The following is a 17,766-nucleotide window of genomic DNA, read 5'->3' as shown; positions in this document are numbered from 1 at the left end:
GCAAGCCAAGAGCCAGGCCCACTGTGCAAACACTCCATCCCTCCCACGGACAGAGAATGCAAAATTCACACAGCCCTGGCAGCCGTCCCCTAAGCTACGGCTGCCAATCAGACAGGGCATAACCGGTATCGCCGGCCTGAAATACCACTGACCTCACACCCTCCTGCCCTTCTCCTCCAAGTACCCGCAACATGATCTCCCTCCTTCCCTCCCCAGACCCAGACTGCCAAGGGACTACAGGGTACCAGCTGCTAGGCTGGGTACTCACAGCCTTCCTAAGGTCCCTCCATGCCAGCACAGACCCTCCCTGCCATATGGGGCACCTCTTAGGGCAGCAGCCACAGCCCCTCTGGACCCAATTTTGTGACCTTGAAATCTGGGCCAGGAGGCTTCATCCACTGGCTCTTCCTCCCCAGACATGCCAGCAGCGGCTGGTGTCCCCTTCCCTAGCCAAGAGACCTGCTGCTAGCGAGAGCTGCTGCCAAGCCACATGCCTAGGGATGCCAACGTTCTAATCGCACAGAACCGAACACCCCTGCCCCGCCCCTTCACTAAGGCCCCGCCCCTTCACCGAGACCCCGCCCCACTCGCTCCATCCCTCCGTCACTCGCTCTCCCGCACCCTCACTCGCTCTCACCAGGCTGGGCAGCGGGTTAGGGTGCAGGAAGGTGCTGAGAGCTCTGGGGTGAGGCAGGGGATGAGTGTTTTGGGGTGAAGGAGCAGGCTCCTGACTGGGGTGAGGGGGTTGGAGTGCGGTAGGGGGTGCGGGCTCCAGATGGGGGTGTAGGCTCTGGGGTGGGGCCAGGGATGAGGGGTTTGGGGTGCCGGCTCCGGGATGGAGTGTGGGTGCAGGAGGGGACTCTGGGATATGGCGGGGGGTTGGAGTGCGGTAGGGGGCTGGGGGAGGGGGCTGGGGTGCCGGCTCCGGGATGGAGTGTGGGTGTGGGAGGGGACTCTGGGATATGGCAGGGGTTGGAGTGCGGGAGGGGGCTGGGGAAGGGGGAGGGGGCTGGGGTGCCGGCTCCAGGAGGGAGTGTGGGTGCAGGAGGGGACTCTGGGATATGGCGGGGGGTTGGAGTGCGGGAGGGGGCTGGGGGAGGGGGCTGGGGTGCCAGCTCTGGGATGGAGTGTGGGTGCAGGAGGGGACTCCGGGATGTGGTGGGGGTTGGAGTGCAGGAGGGGCTGGGGTGCCGGCTCCGGGATGGAGTGTGGGTGCAGGAGGGGACTCTGGGATATGGCGGGGGGTTGGAGTGCAGGAGGGGGTTGGGGGAGGGGGCTGGGGTGCCGGCTCCGGGATGGAGTGTGGGTGTGGGAGGGAACTCCAGGATGAGGCAGGGGTTGGAGTGCAGGAGGGGGCTGGGGGAGGGGGCTGGGGTGCCGGCTCCGGGATGGAGTGTGGGTGTGGGAGGGAACTCCAGGATGAGGCAGGGGTTGGAGTGCAGGAGGGGGCTGGGGGAGGGGGCTGGGGTGCCGGCTCCGGGATGGAGTGTGGGTGCAGGAGGGGACTCTGGGATGTGGTGGTGGTTGGAGTGCAGGAGAGGGTTCAGGGTGCAGGGTCCCGGTGGCGCTTACCACAGCTCCCAGGAAGCAGCCGCCAGGTCCCTGCAGTGCAGCCCCATGGCGCATGGGTGGCTCTGTGCACTGCCCTCACGCTCCCAGGCGCTGCCCCTGCAGCTCCCATTGGTCAGGAACCACGACCAATGGGAATTGCAGAGCCGGCCCTCGGGGCAGGGGCAGCGTGCGAAGCCTCCCTGGCCGCCCATGAGTCTAGGGGCTGCAGGGACCTGGCGGATGCTTCCTGGAGCCGCATGGAGTGTTTTGGGGTGAAGGAGCAGGCTCCTGACTGGGGTGAGGGGGTTGGAGTGCGGTAGGGGGTGCGGGCTCCAGGGGCCAGGGCACGCAGGGAACCTGCCTTAGCCCCGGGCCCCCCATGCCGCCAACGGGACTTTTAAAGGCTCGATTGGCAGTGCCAACTGGACCATCCAGGGTCCCTTTTTGACTGGGAGTGGCAACCCTACACATGCCAGCTGGTGGAGAAAGAGAGGAGAGCTCATTTCTCCTCCAGGCAGGCTGCTTACAAAAGCTGCGGGTGAGAGTTGCTGGGCCTGGCTTCGCTGCGGGTCTCAATGGGAACAGTGCTGGTTTGCTGACACAATGGAGGGGACGTTCTCTCTGAGCCTGGCCTCTCCTCCCACCCTGGGCTCTAGGCCAGGGCAAGCTGCCCCTCCTCTCCCAGGAAGGCTGAGCCCCTCCCTGCAGGAGGAAGTCCACCTCCTAGGCAGCCAGCTGAACGCCCTCCTCCATCCAGTGTGCACCCAGCCCCTCCAGGCCTGCTAGGCTCCTTCCAGCCCCCGCCCCCGAGCTCCTTCATTTCCACACCCAGCAGCCTCAGGGAGCCTTGGGGCAGATTCAGGCCCACACTGACACCGCAGACTTTCAGAAAGAAATGGCCCAGAGAGTGGAACTAAATGAGAAGCCCTCTGGCAGAGGCTGCCCTGTCCCGGGAGTGGCAGCACATACAGGCAGAGCTCGTGTGCCCTGGACCTGTGCCTGAGGCTCACCCTCCCGGCCGAGGCTGATCGCAGAAAGATGCCAGTGATAACTGGCAGCATGGAGAGTTTGCATGGAGTAAATCTGTGTACACACCACTGCACACTGGCCGACTCGGCGCCCCCTTGTGAGGGAGATGTGCATAGCGCCGGCCCCAGGGGCGCCCTCGTCACGGGGGTGCCGGGCGGCAGCGCAGAGGTCCACACTGCCAGCGTAGCCAGAAACGGCTCCTGGCTGGCAAGGGAGTGTCATGTGGGGGTGCCCAGATTGCTCCCTACTTCCTCCCAGCGGAGGAACATGGGGGCAGGGAGGCGAACGGTGACCCACAGATACTGTCCCCCCCGCCCAACGTTCCTCTGCGCCCCGCTACGGGGCTGCAAGGAAGGGAGCGAGGAGCAACATCAAGCGCTCCGTGGTGCGCCCAGGTCACTTTCCCCACCTGGGCTGGGCTGGGCTGGGCTGGGAGGCATCAGGGGCTGCTGTTCTCCTGCCCTCCCCTTATGCAGCCCAGGTAGGGAAGGTGACTTGGACGCAGGGAGCCCCGACCACGCTCCTTCCTCCCCCGTTACGGTGCCCTAGGGGTGCGTAGAGGAGCAGCATTGGAGTGAGGGAGCGAGCAGCAATGCCAGCTGCTCCATGCATCCAGGTCAGTTTCCCCATGTGGGTGCAGGAGGGGGGCACATGAGGGGTTGGGGTGCAGAGAGGGTGCAGGGGTCAGGGTGCAGGGCTTAGGGGCAAAGAGGGCACAGTGCAGGGCTTAGGGTGCAAGAGGGCAGGAGTTAGGGGTACAGGAGGGGGCACAGTGGAGGGATTAGGGGTGCAGGGGTTAGGGGTGCAGGGCTTGGGGTAAAGGGGGCACAGTGCAGGGCTTAGGGTGCAAGAGGGCAGGAGTTAGGGGTACAGGAGGGGGCACAGTGGAGGGATTAGGGGTGCAGGGGTTAGGGGTGCAGGGCTTGGGGTAAAGGGGTCACAGTGCAGGGCTTAGGGTGCAAGAGGGCAGGAGTTAGGGGTACAGGAGGGGGCACAGTGGAGGGATTAGGGGTGCAAGGATTGGGGCAAAGGGGAGGTGGGGAGCTCGCAGGGTCCAGTGGCAATGGGGAGGCACCCACGGGGGGCCGGGGCAATGGGGGGTGCTGTGCCCACGGGGGCCAGGGGTGCCAAAACAGAAGTCCGTCCAGGGTATGACTTTCCCTAAGGGCTTGGCTACACTTACAAATTTGCAGCGCTGCAGCAGGGTGTGAAAACACACCCTCTGCAGCGCTGCAAATTGCGGCGCTACAAAGCGCCAGTGTAGTCAAAGCCCCAGCGCTGGGAGCCGCGCTCCCAGCGCTGTCCATTATTCCCCACAGGGAGGTGGAGTACGGACAGCGCTGGGAGAGTTTTCTCCCAGCGCTGGCGCTTTGACTACACTTAGCGCTTCAAAGCGCTGCCGCGGCAGCGCTTTGAAATGCAAGTGTAGCCAAAGCCTAAAGCTGGCCCTGTATGTGCACACAGGAATGGCCAGGCTGGATCAGACCCAGGGTCCATCTAGCCCAGTCTCTGGCAACGACCAGCACCAGCTGCTGCAGAGGAAGGTGTAAGAACCCTCCCACATTAGGTCTCATCCTGATTTCAAATAGTTGAAAGTAACTGAAGCCCTGAAGTATGAGGTTTAAGCATCCATTCCAAAACATTTGGTAGCACTACTGTTACCTCTCTGGCTATTCTTGTTATCCACAGAAACATCCAAGCCCTTTTTGAATTTCACTAAGTTCTTTGCCTCAACAGTATTTGGCGGCTGTGAGTTCCACAGTCTAATTATACATTGTGTGAAAATTTATTTACTTTTATTGGCTGTGAATTTTCCACAATCTGCCTTCTCTAGGCTGTTCATTATTTTACATGCATTTAAACATGTCCCTTCTCATCCAGCTCCTCTACAGTAAACAATCTCACTCTTTTCAGTCTCCCTTCACAGGAGAGTACGCAAATCCCCTGGGCGTGGGGAGGAGACAGAACTCGTCAATCTCTGCTCCTCACAGGCGTCAGTATAATGGAATGTAACAATACCACTCTCATCAGGCCATTAGGTTAAGAACACTTCACCTTGTGAAGCATCTGGGATACTCTGGGGGCCAGATCCTCAGCTGGGGTAAGATGGCATACGTCCAGGGAGCCTATGGAGCTAGGCTGATTTACACCAGCTGTGGGGCTAGCTCTCGATACCTTAAGCTGCCAATTAAGTAGCAGTCAACCTAAATTTGTGTTTGGTAGTAAAACTTATCCAACACATTTTTTGTTCAACTGCCTCAGATAGAAAAGGGCAGTGACTAATTCTACGAGCATATGTATTTATCTGTGGTTTAAAAACCGGGCCTGAACTAGGCTCTAGGAGAGTTAACGCAATATCTGGGAAATACGATTATATTCAAATTAACTGTCAAACGTGCCTCTTCCTGGTGCCATATGGGGCCAAACACTGACCTATGCGGCTGGTGTAAATCCAAGGGAACTCCTTGGGAGTTCATGGGGTCCTTGAGATTTACACTAGCAGTCAGGACACAAGTTGATCCTGTTTGCATAAGGCCTTGATGCGGCAACTGAATGCACCGTGTGAGGCCTTCTGCCTACCAGGGCTCTGCATGGGCTCAGGGATCCACCGATGCAGAGCCGAGGGCAGGATGGGGCCTGACTAGAGACCAGCGCCGCGGGCCAGCAGCCCCTCCAGTGCAATGCCTAGTGCAGGACTCAGGCAGTGGCGCTCCCGTTTGAATGCCTGGTCAAGAAGGGACATCCTGCATTGTGTAGCAGGAATGTGTTCACTGAAGTGATTTTAACATTAACACGCTTTATTTTTAAAAAGGACAATGACAACGCTCTGCAAAGTCTGCCCGTCCCTCCACACACATTCCAGCGCAGAACGAGCATTACCAGGGACAGTGCAGTCTGCACTCCCAGACTGCAGTCGGACCGGGACCCCTTTGTGCCAGGCATGGTACAAACACCTAGGAAGATGCACTCTGTGTCCTAAGAGCCCAAACGCTTGCTTACCTCCATCACAACCTGTAGCTGACACTCAGTGGCAGTTTGGTATTTGACTGTAAATAATCATTATAGTCAGGAGACCTTTAAACCTACGCAGAGTGATCTTTTTGTGAGTAATCAGAGCAATGACTAATTGTAGCTTTTCTGTTACACTGCAGTATTCATTGAAGTTTGAAATCTCCACTCTGTTAAAAACAAATAAAGCAACTGATAGCAGCTAAAAGTATTTCAATATCCAGAACACACTTGACGCTATTACTAAAACTCCCACATTACTGGAGAAAAATCAATATTTATTCATAAATCATCTCAAGAATATCAGGCCCCTGGAGAGCAACAGTCTACAGAGAAATGCTCTTCTCGGAGTGAGAGCGCAGCGTGCTGGGCACGATGGAATCCTTCTCTACTTACAAAGCCATTAAAGAAATTAAAGGTTTCATTACAGATGACATGCAGATAATAAATAATGAGATGAGAGCTTCCACCAGCAGCTGCCTCAATCACACAAAGCCACCGCAGCGGCTGTTAGGTCTCAGGTCTCTGCGCCCAGAAGCCATGGTGATGGGTATGCTGTAAACAAGTGTAACATCAACAACCTCCATCACCATTCTGGATCTGCCGCAAAGGGTAATTACTGCTAGTGGCTGGCCCGCTGCCTCCTGGAATGAGATTCCATACCAATGCTGCGCACCATTGGAGACTGCAGGCCTCTCCCACACAGCTAAGGGCAGAGCTCTAATCACAGAGCGTCCCAAACAGGGGACAACCTCCCAGTCCTCTTTAGCCATCTTAGATAAGCACAGAGGCTACTCCTGGGGAATGCTGCGTCACTGTGCATGCACAGAATTCATGTCCCCCGCAGATTTCTTTGCTTCCCTGCAGAAAAATGAAGCAAAGGGAAGCCACAAGAGTGATCGCACGCCCCTCTCCAACAGCGCAGGCTGGTTAGTCGAGTGCCTGGAGCAGCCGGTAGAGAGGTAAATGACCGGTGGGTGTGGGGGGCTGGGCAGTCATAGTGTGTGAGAGAGAGAGACACTCTATCCCTCTTGCTCACCACTGCAGCACGCTCGGTGTGGAGGGGCAGGGCTTTGGGGTATTTCTGCGAGGTAGGCATGGGGCAGGCTCTGTCCCCTCAGGCAGAGCAGAATGTATATAAGAACATAAGAACAGCCATACTGGGTCAGACCAAAGGTCCATCTAGCCCAGTATCCTGTCTTCTGACAGTGGCCAGTGCCAGGTGCCCCAGAGGGAATGAACAGAACAGGGAATCATCAAGTGATCCATTCCCTGTCGCCCATTCCCAGTTTCTGGCAAACAGAGGCTAGGGACACCATCCCTGCCCATTGTGGCTAATAGCTATTGATGGACCTGTCCTCCATGAAGTTATCTAGTTCTAGCCTGCCTGCTTAGTAAATTGTTCCCATTGTTCTTAGTGAATTCCCCCAGGAGTATAAAACAGGTGTTAAACTTGTACGGCTCCTTTACATTGCCATTGTGCTGTAAAGGACAGTATGGCTTATAAATGCATATGGTGCTTCAGTGATTAGAACTGATTACATTTTTGGACTGAAAAAGTTTCCTATCTCAATGTGCTGGAGGTGCTCAGTAGCCAATATAAATTGTGAGTTTGATTCCCCAGCCCTCACTTGCTCTTCAATTGCCTATGATGTAACACTGAGCATGCGGCTGCATATATTTGTTGACTAATAGCTAGAAATAAAGGGTCAAACCTAGCGACATTACTATTAGACAGAGGGGGTTTGGGGATTTCCTCCAATGCTGCCCACTCCCATTCTCCAGCCACTGTATTCTAGTTTAAAGAAATTACCAAAATAATTGAAACCAGCACAATTATATTCTATGTTCCATTCTATGCATCCGATGAAGTGAGCTGTAGCCTACAAAAGCTCATGCTCAAATAAATTTGCTAGTCTCTAAGGTGGCACAAGTACCCCTGTTCTTTTTGTGGATACAGACTAACACGGCTGCTACACTGAAACCATAATTATATTGCGTTATTTTGACAAACAAAATATGCTGAGTTTTAAAATATTGTACACAGAATTTTTAGGCGCAGAATTCCCCCAGGAGCAAGAGGGGCACAAGACTCTTTACTCAGCTTTGCAGATCACCTCCCATTTGAAATTCGCCTCCTGCTGGAGCTCCTGCAGGCCTCAGGCAGAAGCACCTTGTGCTGAATTGACCATTTGCTGGCACAGAGGAGGAAGAGGAAGGGGGGTGCTGTGCCGTGCCAGTGAGGGACGGGAAATCCAGTGGTGCTATCCCCACAGGGACAGTGAGAAGAGAGCAATGGCAGGGCCCAATGGAACCAGTCTCCCCACCTTGCATTCTTGCATGTGGCTGGGCTTTGGAGGGTGAATTGCTGCAGGATGCACTCATCATGGGCCAGGTTTGCCAGCAGGCCCTAGCAGCTCTGCAGGGCTGAGACAGCCTAGTGTGGCCAAGGGTGCCCAGGAATCTGACTGTGTAACCCCACTGTCAGTTCAGAAGTCTCTCTCCCACTGAGGCGTTGGCACACTCCTGTCACAAGCCGTGGCTGTCTCCTTGCTGTCCTGGCCTCCCTCCCTCGGCTCTAGCCTGGAGCCAGCCGCGCTCAGCGGGAAAGCACTGTTTACCAAAGGAAGCAGGCTCTGCTGTTTCCACACTCTGCAGGGAGGCTGAGCTTCGTGCCCAGGCAAAAAGGGAAGTTATGCAGCTGTCGCCCAGACTGACGAGCACATCCATCAGGATGACAGGGACAGCCCCTCTGCGGGGCACACACTGCTGGCTCTGGGAGGCATGGACACCTGGGACTTTCTTGTTTTAAGGCTGCCAACTTGTGCTCCAGAATCTCAGCTTTCATTTAAAACAGACCGAGTCTCTAGCCCACACAACTCTGGAGATAACCTTGAAAATGTGCCCTAGTATAACCAATGACTGGAGTGATGCCTGCTTGATTCTGTGGTCAGGCGGAAACAACAGCTCCCAGAGGTGAGCTCTGCCCCTACCTGTCCCGAGGGGCAGCTGCTCTGAAGCCCAAAGATGAAAACTAAAACACCATTGGCACTAACCACAGAACTGGAGGGCTGGAAGGGACCTTGAGAAGTTCTCCAGTCCATTTCCCACCCCCCACCGGGGCGGGGCCAAGTAAACCCAGACCATCCCACACAGACGTTTGTCTGAAACCCCCCCAGTGGCAGGGGAACCAGTTCCTCTGCTTAACCCCCCTGAGAGTTAGAACTTTCTCCTTAATATTTAACCTAAATCTCCCTTGCTGCAGCTTACCCCCATTCCTTCTTGTCCCGCCTTCACGGACACTGTGATCTTTGTAACAGCCCTTAGCATATTTGAAGCCTGTTATCAGCCCCCTCCCGCCCGTGTTCATTTCTCAAGACTAAAAGTGCTCAGTTTTTAAACCTTTGCTCACAGATCAGGTTCTCTAAACCTTTTATCATGTTTGTTCCTCTTCTCTGGACTCTCCAATTTGTCCACATCTTTCCTAAAGTGTGGCCCCAGAACTGCACACAGCACTGCAGCTGCGCCTCAGCGGTGCTGAGTGGAGCAGGGCAGTTACCTCCCAACACTTCTGTGAATACACCCTAGGACTACGCTGCATTATTGCCTCATACTCACTTTGTGAGCCACTCTAACCCCCAGATCCTCCCCAGCATTATGAGCCCTGGCCAGTTAGTCTCCATTTTGTAGCTAAGCTTTGGTTTTTCCTTCCTAAGTGTAGTACTTTGAGCTTGTCTTCATTGAATTTCACCTTGTTCATTTCAGACCAATTATTCAATTAATCAAGGCCATTTTGATTCTAATTCTGTCCTCCAAAGAGCAGAAACCCTCCCAACTTGGCATCTGGGAGGGATAGGACAATGCCTGTAATATCTTTGGGGTCCACTGCTTCAAATGAATGGTTCCTGTATGATTCTGTCCTGCTCCATTGGGGCAGGGCTGCACAGCTCCTCCAGGAACTACGAACAGTGGGTGGAGATTAAGGCAAATCAGCCAGGGTGGAACCCACCAGACAAACCACCTCCTGGGGAGGCTCATGCATTCTGGTTCAAACTGGCTTTCCAGAGACCAACAGATAAAAAAAGGACTATTGGATAAATAGCCAGAGTTCAAACTGACTCAGGCTGTTTGTTCTGATCCAGTAAACAGCCAGGACCTCCTTCCAAAGGGTGCCCCAATCCTCGTGGAAGGGTTGGAAAAACTGAACCTACCAGGGGCCTATGAGACTGAGGGCTGACCTATGGTAAGCTTTTAGCCTGCATATAGGAACCTTTATTGTCTTAATATGTTTTCTTTGTGATGCTTTTACCTTAAGAATAAAGGTGCTTGCTCAGAAGGAGCTGCATGGTGACTTGTGACTGCTGGCAATACACTGGTCATAGTTCTCAGAGAGAAAGCAAAGTGCAGGCATTGTCCGCTAGGCAGACTGGCTTGCTGGGGATATCATAGAGCTATGCAGCCTTAAAACCCTGGTCTGGAAGGAGAGAGGCGTGGGAGACAGCTGGGAGCCATAAACCTTTCAATAGGTGCCCTTGAGAGAGCACAACAGGGGAATACAGGTGCAGTTACCCCAAAACTGTGACAGTGTCATCCACAGATTTTATACACATACTCTCTACACCATTGTCCAAGTCATTAATGAAAATCTTGACCAGCACCGGACCCAGGACTGACCCCTCCGGGACCCGACTAGATACATCTTCCCGTCTGACAGTGAGCTATTGATCGCTACGCTTGGAGTAAGGTCTTCCCATCAGTTGTGCACCCACCTTGTAGGAATTTCATCATGACCACATCTCCCTAGTTTGCTTAGGAGACTGTCATGTGGGACTGTCAAAAACCTTCCTAAAATCAAAATATATCACATCTACTGCTTCCCCCAATCCACTAGGCCAGTATCCCTGTCAAAGGAGGTAATCAGGTTGGTTTGGCATGATTGTTCCTCTAAAAATCCATCTTGTCTATTCTTTATAACCCTGTTGTCTTCTGGGTGCTTACAAACCGATTAAGAATTTGTTCCAGTACCTTGTCGTGTATCAAAGCTGGGCTGATATTTCATTGCTGATCTGTGCATGATTGTGATCATCTCATAACCTAATGTGAGTCACAGCCTCCTGCCACCTCAAGTGGGCACAGCTGGGTTTGTGGGGAAAGCTGGAGTGAGCCCACCCCACCACAATTTAACCACTAGAACTCTCATTCGCCTTCCTTCCTGCTAACAGCAGCACTTTGCATTTCGATAGCACTGTACATCTATGGATCTCCATGTACTCAGCAGACAACGAATTCAGTCCCAGAACCTTCATCCACGGCAGATGGCAGGTAAGGCTTTTACCCCACCAATGCACAGTGAGTTTAAGTGGCTCGTTCTAGGTCACCAAGTAAGTCAGTGGCAGAGCTCAGACTGGAACCCAGCTGTCCTCTCTCCCAGGCCTGTACTTTACCCATCAACCCTCCTTCATCCTTTAGTCTAGCACTGGCAGCAGCTGCATTATTCTCCTTAGCTCCCAGGACAGTAACCTCTTGGTCATGGCAGTGAGACAGCATGTCGACAGGAGAAGATGAGTGAGTCAAGATTCACAAGCTCTATTTCTGTCTCTGCCACTAACTCACAGGTATGATTAGGGCCCTACCAAATTCACGGCCGTGAAAAGTGCGTCATGGACCATGGAATCTGGTCTCCCCCGTGAAATCTGGTCTTTTGTGTACTTTTACCCTACACTAAACTAAAGGCCGGGTAAAAGTATACAAAAGTACAGAGCGTTTCTCAGACTGCGGGTCCTGACCCAAAGACTGCAGGGCTATTCAAGGGGGGTCACGTTACTGCCCCCCCTTCCTTCTGCGCTGTGGTGGCGCTGCCCAGACAGCTGCTCTACAACTGCCAAGCTCCGAAAGCAGCGAAACGGAAGGGTGGCAATACTGAGACTCCCCTCCCAACAACAGCCTTGCAGCCCCTTCTCGGGTCAGGCCCCCCAGCTCGAGAGATGCTGTTTATATTTTGCTGTTTTTAAATACATATTCATGCTTTGTTACACCATGGAATTTAAGGTTTAAATATCTAAACCCATGAAATTCAAGGTGTTTTAAATGCTCTGACTGTGAAATTTACAAAAATGGAGTGTGAATTTGATAGGACCTATTTGATGTTGGGCGAGTCATTTCCCCTCTCTGCGCCTCAGTTTCCCCTCTGTACAGGTGGAGTGACATGTCTCTGTTATGCTCACTGAGCTTGGTGAAAGGAAGATGCTTCATCATTACCTCTCTCCCCTCGCCTGCCCTCCCCGAGCCTCCTGCCTGTTCTTGTGTATTCACAATCACTTGGTCTTATTTTTTAGAATCCTTTCCTCTCCCCCCAGCCAGTGCTGCATGAAGGGCTCCCCCAAAGCAGCAAAGCAGGCGTAGCTGCCTGCCTGGACGGGCAGTGAGTGACACTGGCTATATAGACAGCGGGTGGGAAACACACAGAGGAAGCAGACTGAAAAAACCAGAGACAGAATATTTCCCCTTCCCTCTGCCAGCTCCAGCCCTCACTGGGGCAGGGCAGGCCCAGCATTTTCAGGCAAGAGTGCGATTTGTACAGGTCCCTTGGACACCCTCAACCAGTTCTCGCACTGCACGGGGCAGGGAGTCTATTCTACCCTTGTTCTGCACCCGCCTGAACCAGGCACGAAGGCTCTGTGCTCTTTCCAGCAGTAGTGGGTGACTGGGTAGAGAGCGGGTGGCACTGGTGGAAGGGGAAGATTAACGAGATGCTGGCTGGGATGGCAGCGATCCCCCAAGTCTGAGAGAGGCCACGGCTTTTCAGCAGAGATGAGATGCACCGTTAGGGTGATGGCATCTTTGTGTCTAGAGGCTTTCACTGATCAAAGCATGAGCACCCCCGGCTGGCCACAGTACACAGCTGAAAGCCTGCCCTTGGCTTCAGACTAAGATGAACAGAGGAAATCGCAAGGCTACACATAACTTAGGGAAGTGGAGAGAAGGAGAAGAAGGGCTTCCTCAGTCCTGCATCACTGGCCCAAACTCTGCCCACTCTCCAGAGCTACAGGCCTCAGCAGCAGGGCTGCAGAAACTCTGCCCACTCTCCAGAGCTACAGGCCTCAGCAGCAGGGCTGCAGAAACTCTGCCCACTCTCCAGAGCTACAGGGCTGCAGAAATTAATGCTGGGGAAGAGCAAGAAGTGAATGTTTCTGACTTTTGATCCAACTATCATGTGAGCCGGGTGTCAGTTGTGGCTACCAGGGAGCAGAGCTGTGGGACAGATTCACAGCGACACTCAAACCCAGCACAAGGCCAGAGCTTGGCATTTCACTACTGCTTGGCAAGAACAAGCCAACTCTGCACAAAAAACTCCTGCAAAATCTAAACCTCCAAACATGGTATGTTGGAATCCAAAATGGTTCTTAGGCTAGGGCTCCACTAGAGAGCCTGCAGTGGCACAGCTGCACCAATCCGGGGGGGCAGGGGGCTATGCCCTCCCACTTTTTACCAGCTGTAATGGCCAGCAATGAGGGAGGAGGGGTGGTGTGGGGGTGGGGCCACGGTTCAGGCACTGGTGCATGCCCCCCCCCCACACACACACTTATAGGGAGCTTCTGCCGGTCCTGGCAGTGATGCACTGTAAGTTCTATGTAGCCACTCTAAGCCAACAGGAGAGAGCTCTCCCCTCCGCTTCATTCCTCCAGCCCCCCGTGAGCATGACTCCTGTTGCTTGTGGGGTGACTAATTCAGCCTTGGACAAGGGTTGCACTTTCCCCCTGACGCTCTCTGCTTCAAGGGGAAACTGACAATTGGGCAAAATGCTACATTTTAGGGTCACAACCTGATTCTTATTGATTTGTATTACGGTAGTGTCAAGAGGTTTCAAACGAGGTTGGGGCCCCGTTGTGCTAGGTGCTGTACGTAGCATAGGGACAGAGTGTTCCTGCCCCACAGATCTTATAATTGAAATAGACAAACAGAGAGGGGGAGGGCAAAGAGAGAGGGTCACGCAGCAAGTTCTAGAGCGGGGTCGGCACCTTTCAGCAGTGCTGTGCCGAGTCTTCATTTATTCACTCTAATTTAAGGTTTCGCGTGCCAGTCAGACATTTTAATGTTTTTAGAAGGTCTCTTTCTATAAGTCTATAATATATAACTAAACTATTGTTGTATGTAAAGTAAATAAGATTTTTAAAATGTTTAAGAGGCTTCATTTTAAAATTAAATTAAAATGCAGAGCCCCCTGGACTGGTGGCCAGGACCCAGGCAGTGTGAGTACCGCTGAAAATCAGCTTACATGCCGCCTTTGGCACACGTGCCATAGGTTGCCTACCCCTGTTCTAGACCCAAACTCCTGCCCTCTAAATACCAGGCCTTGGAATCAGGTACCACATGGAGTTACTTGCAAAAAATAAAAACAAAAAGCAGGCACAAGATCTGATAATTGGGTAGGTTAATTTCACAAAGAACAAGTTCTGCAGCTCTCTCAACTCATTTCTGACAAAGGGAACTTGGCTAAAATACAAGTGATTATAAACATGTATATGATATTCAGTCATCTCCTATCCATATGCTTTGAGATCTGTGTTTTACAGTCAGGGGCGGCTCTACGTTTTTGACCGCCCCAAGCAGTCATGCGCGGGAGGCGCCCCGGAGCCGCGGGAGCAGCGGACCTCCCGCGGGCATGACTGCAGAGGGACCGCTGGTCCCGCGTGGCTCGGCTGGACCTCCCGCGGCTGCGGACGGTTCGCGGGTCCGGCGGCTCTGCTTGAGCTGCCGCAGGCATGCCTGCGGGAGGTCCAGCCGAGCCGCGGGACGAGCGCCCCCTCCGCAGTCATGCCTGCGGCAGGTCCGGTCCTCCCGGGGCTCCGGTGGACCTCCCGCAGGCATGACTGCGGCAGGTCCGCCAGCCCAGCCTGCCCCCCCCCGGCGGCAGGGAACGCCCCCTACATTTTGCCGCCCTAGGCACCAGCTTGTTTTGCTGGTGCCTAGAGCCGCCCCTGTTTACAGTGTAATTCCAGTTATGCAAATGCCCTTTATCCGAAAATCCTAGTTATGTGAATCCACTGTGTGCCCTCCCTGAAACCTTATGTTAGTTAATCACCAGCTAATAACTTTTCAATTAGCCTCTTAGTGCTAATCAATGACTTTGTGTTTGTACAGCTGTTCAGAGCTGTCACCTGCAGTCCCTGAGACCTAATCCCATTTCAGCAGTAAAAGAAACCTGACAGGATTATATGCAGTTCAAAATAGCACTTCCGTCTACCCCAATGTCCAGTGACCCCAAGGCCATTTGGATAAATAGGAACTTACTATGTGTGGGGTTTGGTTGTTCCTACTTGCTTGTTTAAAAGTCTGATTTTGAAGGCAAGAACAGAAAACCACCTGTAAACTCAAATCAAAATAAACTGGCAAAGAAATCCATGAGTGGGCTAAAGAACCAGAGGCACCAATCGAAAGTCAGAGCAGTGGGGAAAGAGCTGCCCCCTGATTGGATTGTGGGGGAAGGAAAAGTTACAGGCATCAACTCTTCACTGCCTCCTGAGTCACAGATTCCACTTAACAGCTTCTTACTCAGATATGCTGGCTGGAGCCATTCATGTTTCCTTTCCCGACAACGGGCAAACTAATTCAAAAGAGAAGTGTAATTGAGCCAGTCTCCGCTCTCCCTCCCCACTACAGAGAACTGGTTAGTGTGCAGGACATTTTAGGCTCTGTGGAGTTCAACTCCCAAAGCGCTACACTCACCTCTGCAAGGTAGAGGATGCAGAATTTCAGATCTTCAGAAGAACCTATAAGGGAAAAAACAAGGCCAAAATCAGGCTTTGGCTGCATCTGGGCCTCCACAAGCAAAGATCTCTGGCACCAGCAGCGGAATCAGCTGTGGGGTTGCATTTAATGAGCAAAGGTTGAAGTTCTGCATGGCAGGTTGTCAGCTGGGAGCGATGTCTGCTGCGGCTGGCTTCCAAGGGGATGGATCAGGGCTGATGAAGCAGGCAAACTGGCGCTGGTCTGGAAAGCAGAGGTGCTTTCCAATTACTCACTGCACAATTAGGGCTATTTCTCCAGGCTCATTTCCCTGAAAAAGGGTCTCTCTCTCTCTCTCTCTCTCTGTCACAGCTGTAGCCTGGTGGGGTTGGTCAATGCACTGTGCAGGCAAGGGCCAACCTGATGCAGAAGCAAAGCAAGAGGCTGCTTAGGGCCCTGCTCCACTGGGAGCTGTGCAGCACATGGGCTGGGCCAGTCCCCCTTGCCAGCAGAGGGGAACGTCGCTCAGAACTGGCTGCCCTCCTGGCAGGCTGCAGACCGGGGTCTCTGGGAATAAGAAGGCTGACGCTAGTACAGGCAATTGTCATTACACACAGACGCACCCACTCACCCCTGGTCTCCACGTTGATCACTGAACATCTCTCCACCCTAGGGCTTTAGGGAAAGGAATCTCCTAAATTCACATCGGGACACAGGAATTGCCTGACTGGATCAGAAACCCAAGGTCCATCTAGCCCAGTGTCCTGTCTCTGGCAGTGGCCAGCACCAGCTATGTCAGAGGAGGTGTGGGAAACAGGTCTAGGGAGGCAGCTGTGGGATAACCTGTCCCCAGGGGCAGTTCCTGACCCCAAGAGCCCTGACAAACTCTTGGCTATTACTACCGTAGCTCTGGATATGTTATCGGTATAAATGCACAGTCTCATTTGAAGCCTTCTAAGCTCTTTTGCTCAATAATTTCATGTGGCAGGGAGTTCCGCTGTCTAATTACACAATGTGTGAAAAAGCATTTCCTTTCATGGGTTACTGCCTTTCCTTTTTGTTGAACGCTCCCTTGTTCCTGTGTGATAAGACAGGCTGAACAGAGGCTCCTGAAATACCTTCTCTGTGCATGCATTACTCTGTATTCTGTTAGCATTGTATTCGTCTCCTCTGTAAGGTACAGCCCCAATCTTCCCAATCTCTCGTGGTCTGGGAGTCTGTCCCTGGTCATTCCCATCGCCTGTCTCTGAGCCTCCTGGATTTCTGCGAAGTCCTTTGTGAGACGGAAAGATCCTCTGTAGCCAGGGGCGGCTCTATGTATTTTGCCACCCCAAGCATGGCAGTCAGGCGGCTTTTGGCGGCACACCTGCGGGAGGTCCGCCGGTCCCGCGCCTTCAGCGTACCTGCCGCCGAATTGCCGCCGAAGCCGCGGGACCTCCCGCAGGTGTGCCGCCGAAGGCAGCCTGACTGACGCCCTCACGGCGATCGGCAGGCCGCCCCGCCCCGCCCCCCGCAGCCCCAGGCACGCGCTTGGTGCGCCAGTGCCTGGAGCCACCCCTGTCTGTAGCGAGGCTGCCTTCACATCCCTCCCATCTGCACAGCCCATGCAGGACAGGGCCACGTACCTGAGCCAAAGGGGGATGGGGGTGGAAGACAACCAGAGCAGAGGAGGCAGGAACAAAACGCCAAAGGAGGCAGAGGGCTTGTGCCCTGCCATGCTGCCCCATTTCCTACTCTGCAGTGCAGGGAAAAGGGATGCGCCTTGACAAGGGCCCCATGAGCCAGCTCCAAGTGTGCACCCCCCCTCTGGAACAGCCCCGGGGACCTGGCTCCTCCTAGCCCTGCCCCCACCCCCGGCAGGGCAGGCAGGGCGGCCTCTGGCCTGAGGGGGCGGAAGGAGCCGCTGCTCAGGAAGCGGAGGCGTAACACTTCCCCTGCATTCTGTGGCAACATCTACACAGGGATAAAAACCCCGCGGCTGGCCCAGGTCAGCCCACTCGGGCTGCAGGGCTGAAAAATCGCTGTGTAGGGGTTCAGGCTTGGGCTGGAGCTGAGCTCTAAGACCCTGCGAGGAGGGAGGTCCCAGAGCGCAGGCTCCAGGCAGAGCGTCTGCACTGCCATTTTTAGCCCTACACCCGGAGCCCTGCGAGCCCAAGTCAGCCAACCTGGGCCAGCTGCGGCTGTACCGCAGGGTCTTTTATCCTGCAGAGCCACTGCCAGCACAGGCTCTCCAGGAGACCTGTCTCCATGCAGCTGGCCCCCTGCGTGGCCCTTGGAAAGGGAGGTGATGAGAGAGCACGAGTCACTCCAAAGCGACAGTGAAGCCTTTGTGAAGCCTGGAGCTTCCTCATCTCCTAACCCCGTTCAGCCCAGCGTGGCTGAGGAAGGCTGCTAGGCCTCGCTCCAGTCCAGACAGGTGCCGCAGCACTAGGGACCAGCTGAGCTAACACA

General features: G+C 54.1%; 1 protein-coding gene across 7 annotated transcripts in view; it reads right to left on the bottom strand.

Annotated features, from left to right (window-relative positions):
- Positions 1–17,766, bottom strand: part of RGS3 (regulator of G protein signaling 3) — a 210,852-nt gene that overhangs the window by 68,693 nt on the left and 124,393 nt on the right. For 6 of the 7 annotated variants that reach the window (XM_044992123.1, XM_044992121.1, XM_044992120.1 and 3 more), the window contains one exon: positions 15,316–15,359. In XM_044992123.1, the coding sequence (XP_044848058.1) occupies positions 15,316–15,359 (44 nt within the window). Of the gene's footprint in view, positions 1–14,880; positions 14,983–15,315; positions 15,360–17,766 lie in introns of those variants that run through there. The other variant, XM_044992130.1, reaches the window with a different exon arrangement.

The sequence above is a fragment of the Mauremys mutica genome, chromosome 18 (genome assembly GCF_020497125.1).
Source record: "Mauremys mutica isolate MM-2020 ecotype Southern chromosome 18, ASM2049712v1, whole genome shotgun sequence".
NCBI lineage: Eukaryota > Metazoa > Chordata > Testudines > Geoemydidae > Mauremys > Mauremys mutica.
Note: the sequence above shows the minus strand (reverse complement) of the source record. Positions and strands in the feature narration are given on the sequence as shown.